The following is a 6,000-nucleotide window of genomic DNA, read 5'->3' on the forward strand; positions in this document are numbered from 1 at the left end:
CTTATAAGTCTCAGTGCATTTAAGAAGGTTCATTAATCAAGCAATATTTCTGTATGACCTTTCAAGCCTGGAGCTACTACTGCAGCCGAGTACTGTTTAATGAAATGTAGAAAGACTAATAATTTCAGAGCACGCTCAGTAGAGTGTCTCTTCCTAATTGAGTCTCCCATGATGAGAATTTCTATCAAACATTATTTCTGATGTTTTTTTCCCTATCCTCCTCCCACTCTTTGCCTGTGGATATGTGATTATGTGTCTTCATGAGTGTATTCTCCTTTATTTTGTACTCTCTATGGCAGTGTTGTTGCATGAATTCATGTGCCCGTTTGTGACACGTCATCAGATGTGAACCAGCGCCACACAGTGTGTTCAGTCATCACCGCTCACCTTTGTTTCCTGATGGCGTTCTAATGCGTTTACACCTTTTTTTCCCCATCCGATCTTTTACAGGTAAAGAGGACGAGTTTCCCAAGAAGCCTCTAGGGCAGCTTCCTCCTGAGATAGCCGTAGCAAACCACGTGGCCAACGGTCAAAGCCACGCGGAGCCAGCCGAGCCCCCCAGGGAGCCAAGTCCTCTACCAGACCCCCAGCGGGACGGACGGCCCCCGAGCCGAGCCCACCGGGAATCGCTGGAGAAACGGATCCGTCACCACAAGGGGGACAAAAGGGAAACCCACTCCAGGGGGTCAGGTGAAATCTCAAATGAGACACAAAAGCAATCCACCTACACCACACCAGAGAGGGGGGCGACACCGCTGTCAGCCCCCACCCCAACACCACAGATGACCGCTGTGGATGGAGGAAAGGCTCACGCCATCGCCAACCACAACTCCAACGCAGCCTCTAGCTCCCGCAGAGACATGCCTGGGCCCCGGTGGGTCAAACCCTCCGAGACAAAGCTTGAAGCTTTGCGGGAAATTCAGATGAGCCGAGGGCCATCGCCGGCTCCTTCCAGCCCAGATGACACCGCTCAGCCTCACCGCCGGCCACGCTCCAAGGGCTACGCCCCCGGCACCGACCGAGGCTCCAATGCCTCCCAGTATGATAATGTACCAGGGCTGCCGGAGCAGGACTTCGAGATCCTGGAGCTTGAGAAGCCTCCGTCCAGATTGAGGCCCTTTCGTAATGAGATACCCTACAATGTGTCAGCCCTGCATCAGGGCAGCCCGAGCCACGGGTCCAGCCTGTCTGGGAGTGTCGTCTCCGTGGCACCCGGGCCCAGAATGGCCAGACAGCCTCTTCCTCCTCGTTTTCCTCACAACAGTCCTGTAAATGTTCCGACTGGCTACCCTGACCCAAAGAACCAGTTCCATACCCCACCTCATCAGCACTCCCCAGGCAGGACTACTACTGAGGTCCCCATTCCACATCCCACCCAAAGCGTGGACAACAGACTCTATGCTCTGCCCTCCCGATATCCTGCACCGCCCAGTGCATTGTATGGAGAACGAGCGTATGCCACCACCCAGCGACAGCCCAACAGCTTCTCCCCAGACAAGACCCTCATGAATAACACCTTCGCCACCTACCGCAGGCAGCCAACGCACAGCTCCGCCCGCAATCCTCGGAACCCCAGGCCTCCCCCGGAGCTGGACAACCAAGGGAGCTCCACCCCCATCTATCTGCAACAGCTCACCTCCACAGCACAGGTCTACAGGTTCGAAGGACACCAGCGGGGTGAGCCAAACCCGCACTACCTGCCAGCTCAGCAGGGTGTAGATGGGCTCCAGTGGGAGCCAACGGAGGAGTTGCCCCCTACATCCCCAGGTGGGATGCCTCGCTCGCCCAGCTTCCAGAAGGCGCAGATGTCGCCCCTCGCAGAGTTCACCTTCCCCGACAACCCGGACGCCCTGCGTCAGTACCGACCGCAACTCCAAGAGCAGCAGCAGCACCAGCAGCCTGTGTTACGGCAACAGCTTCCTCAGCTGTTTGGAGGACCACACTACAGGCACGCACAGGAGGCGTTTGCCATGCAGGAGTCCATGCTGCTGTGACAGGACGATATGACGAGACACTGTAAAAACTAAAAGAAAAGAAAACTGAGGCGTAGTCACCAACACTGTGGTAAAGACGACCAGTAGTCCAGGCTTTGTTAGGAACCGGCTTCTACTTTGGTTCTGTTGTCGTTCATGTGTGAAGTACTGACCTCACGACTGTCACGCTGCATCGTAACGTTGCAGGACCCACCAGCCGCTGTTTTTACTGATCACTTTAAAAAAAAAAAGATTAAAAAGACTGACTGAAGATTTAATTTTATTTTTGGATGTAAATCATTAACAAGAGGTGACAAAATATAAATATATCTTTTAGAGTCTGATATGTACAGAAGATTTTTTCTTTTCTTTTTTTTTGAGTTATCGGTAACAGGGGAATTTTCTCCTGAGAGCCGATTTATTTTCCATCTTTATTTTTTTATATCTTACTCTCCAGATATGTACCGTAGAGATCAATTAACTCGATATGCTTGTGAATGTTCTTTTTAAAGAAATATGACCAATGGTAGAATTAGCAAACAGTGCTACACGGGTTACCGTGTGTCTTGATTTCCATTTAAAGTTTTTTAAGCAGGTTTTGTTAAAACATGTTTAGGACCATGCTTTCTTTAGTTTTTGTCCATTACTAATAGTTTGTTTTTGCATTACTTCAGGCCAGTCTTGTTTTTAATTAATTTCAACTGGGCGGCTCAACATATAGACAGCTGATTTTTGAGGGCTAATATATACTTTTTTAAAAAAAAAAATAATTATGGCTTTAAGTTATCTTGATTGTTATGTAACCATTGCTAACACATTTTTTAATTACTGTGACATAGTTATCACATCTCGAGCACATGGAGTCCGAGGTGCTTTTAAACTACTTTCAGTACAAGGTTGCTTAACTTCATTATGTCTTACTTCTCTCAACAATGTCACATCCACTGGCATACAGTCATCCGGCGCGCGCACACGCACGTAACAAATGTGAGTCGCATTTTTACCCACCTACTTTTCATACTCTGATGTAGATGCAAGTACTTTCAAACAGTACTAAAATGTTCTTTACATCCCCTCAGTCATCTTTGGGTTTTGTTTTAGTTGTGAAACAACTAATTGCAGTCCATTCTGATACTTTGCTTAATAAAAAGAGGTCGGATGAAAATGAACCTTTAAATTTGTTTGTGGTTTTTTAAAATCAGCTCAATAAAAAAAGGTGGGGGGGTGATATCAGGTGTTTTTATATATATATTAGGATGCAGTGCATGGAGAAACACTGTAAATGAGTTTCCAGTGTTGCGAAAGCTTCCAAACCACCACAATTCCTGGATAATGGAATTTCTTGTGCACTCCAAAGGGGCCACGGGTTTTACTTCTAGGACTTTAATGAATATTTTTGTTTAGCAATCAGCAGTAAAAGGAAAATGCACAGGCTTCTGTCACGTAACGGTCACATATTGTTGTCTTTATTGTATACAGCGTTCAATTAGCAAAAAGCCAATTGAGAGCAATGGCAAACCCTGAAAATGTAAACTGTCATTTTAATTCTGGAGTCACTTCAATGCTCTCTCAAGTGCATCTATAAACAATTAAATGCAACATGCAGTGTCGGCACCTTTACTGTGCTCTGCATATGCTCAGCCCTCAGTGACCCTAAAAACTTCCACTTTGGAGTAATCCCACTTACAGCTGATCATGGAATATCTAGGAAGTGAAGCAGTCGGTGAAACCAAATGGTCAACTGATTGTTTAAATGATATTTATTTCACAATTAGCATACTTGACTAATTTCAGCCTCTTACTTTTAAAGATTTTCTGGCCCTTATGAGCCATTACATTTTTTTATTACTGGAAAGACGGGTGGTGGTGTATGTGTCCTGACATTTTAGAAACTGTTTAGTCAAGACTGACTCAGGAAGAATGGAAGTAGTTTATTGCGTCCCTGCTCTAATCAAAGCCAACAAGAAAATGAACATCAAATACAGAAATAAATAACATGTTGCTGAAGACTTTGTAATAAGAGCTGGTAGGCTGCCTAACATCGGCATTCAGCAGCTTGCTTCCACGCTGTTGTTGTGCATCTTTCTGGATAAATTAGCAGGAGACAGCTTCTGAGCTTTGCTGGATAAGCAAAGGATGCTTGGCAGGGCTGTGAAGGTTTGTGCAAACGGTTAACAAATCCGTGGTAGGAGAAGCTGAAAGAGACACCTGTGATGCACCGGGATGTTGCTTTGAATCCAGAACATCTTAAAGCTCAGTCATGTTATTTCAATCCGTGGTTGGAAGCAGATAAATCTGTGAGGAGAGCTCAGAATATTTTATGGAAAACTCTGGATTGATCCAAGAAAACCTTAGAATGTGGGGCACGTTTGGTATGTGATATATTTTATACTTTAACATAGCGCTCTGTGCACATGCTCACTCTGCACCACTACAGAGCTTAGATTCTATCTGATTACATGCCTCCCGGAAGGCTTAATGGATTAGTCGACCACAGGAAATTATGCCTTTTTTTTGTTTGTTTTTTCATGTCATCTTGCAAGTAATTCATCCAGCAAATAAGCAACAATATTCAGGTACACGATGCATTGAAAGTAGCTTCAATGTGATGCTTTTTTTCTGAAAGGTGTACGAAACCGAGATTAATAGGTTAGGGAAGCATGACGAAGGTAGCTCTCCTCACCTGGCTGGAACACAGTTGTGATGAAAACATAATCCGTTCTGATTTTTCGTTTAAAACACGCTGGAAGTGATACATTGTTGCGTGTGGTTTGGGGTTTTTTGTTTGTTTTTTGCCTCATAGTGAACCTATATACCATTTTTTCCATTTGGCACCAAATACAGAAAAAGGAAACCATCACCCTCAGTCTGAGTGGGTCATTTATCAGCAGAAGTTGGCTAATTCCCAAGCTGAAGAAGCACTCGCAAACCAAACATCTCTTCTGAGAGAAGCCTGGCCTACATCCAGGTAGCAGTACCATTGCTAAAAGTCAACTTTGTTTAGGAAGGTTCCTGAATGAGTGAAGACACCCTGAAGTATCTGCATGTCAGTCATAATCAAAGCTGGTCAAACCAGCTTTAATGAAACGCACTTGAATTCTTTGTTTATTCCATCTGCAATACCATCTGGAAATTGGTCATCTTAATGACAATGGCCTCATTTTTCAGCATGACAACAATCCCAAAGACACAGCAAATGTAGGAAAAGCATAGCTAGATAGAATAGAATAGAATGCCATTATTTAGAAAAACACAATGTTTCAGTAACGACTGGACCTAAACATTACTGGAGCAGTGTGTTGTGCCTCCACGTATTTTTATACACGTTTCAGTAAATTACTGCATAAATTTTCCGTTTTTCTAGCAAAATGTGAAAAGGAAAGGAGGGATTGATGAACACTTTTTCACACTGTTATGTCTTTATGAAAGCAGGCTTTGCTCGTTTAGAGCTGCCTGGGTCAAGTCGCCTAAGCATCGCAATTTGGATTAAAGTCACTCAGATGCTCACCCTCACCCATTTCCCCTGCTTCCTCCTTTTTATGTGCTTTTTAAAAAATATATGAGGCTAAGAAAATACCAGAAAAATACACTTCCCATAAAAATTCTCAGATAGCTGAAGAAGAACCACGTAGACAGGTTGGTGTTGTGTATGAGGCCCCAGGTTGAAAGTCTACAATGTAAAGATTTACCACATGAAATGAAACTAGTCATGCACATGGCTACTGATACTGACCAATCGTACCACTCAGCCTCATAATAGATACACCTATGGTATCAATTTCAAAATTCTACATCATCTTGTTCTAAAGTTATCACATTTACAAGATTTTCAGACAACTTGACCTCTGACCCCTGACCTTGAGCCAGAGTTCACTAAGATCTGATTCTTTGCAAACACATTCATAAGGCTCGCAGAATGACTGTCCAACAGGGGGGAAGAACTTGGACTGCAAATGGATTCTTGTGATTCTCCTAAATTCTGCACTCACTGACATATTGCACCTAGTTGAATTCTACAATACATACA

The 6,000-nt window shown here is 44.3% G+C and overlaps 1 protein-coding gene across 5 annotated transcripts in view; it reads left to right on the top strand.

Moving 5' to 3' along the window:
* usp6nl (USP6 N-terminal like) overlaps window positions 1–3,142 on the top strand; it is a 94,686-nt gene extending 91,544 nt beyond the window's left edge. For all 5 annotated transcript variants that reach the window (XM_005745682.1, XM_005745681.1, XM_005745678.2 and 2 more), the window contains one exon: window positions 451–3,142. In XM_005745682.1, the coding sequence (XP_005745739.1) occupies window positions 451–1,994 (1,544 nt within the window). In that variant the 3' untranslated portion in view covers window positions 1,995–3,142. The remainder of the gene's footprint in view (window positions 1–450) is intronic.
* Window positions 3,143–6,000: the final 2,858 nt, after the last annotated feature.

The sequence above is a fragment of the Pundamilia nyererei genome, unplaced genomic scaffold (genome assembly GCF_000239375.1).
Source record: "Pundamilia nyererei isolate P.nyererei 1_Seehausen unplaced genomic scaffold, PunNye1.0 scaffold00162, whole genome shotgun sequence".
Lineage (NCBI taxonomy): Eukaryota > Metazoa > Chordata > Actinopteri > Cichliformes > Cichlidae > Pundamilia > Pundamilia nyererei.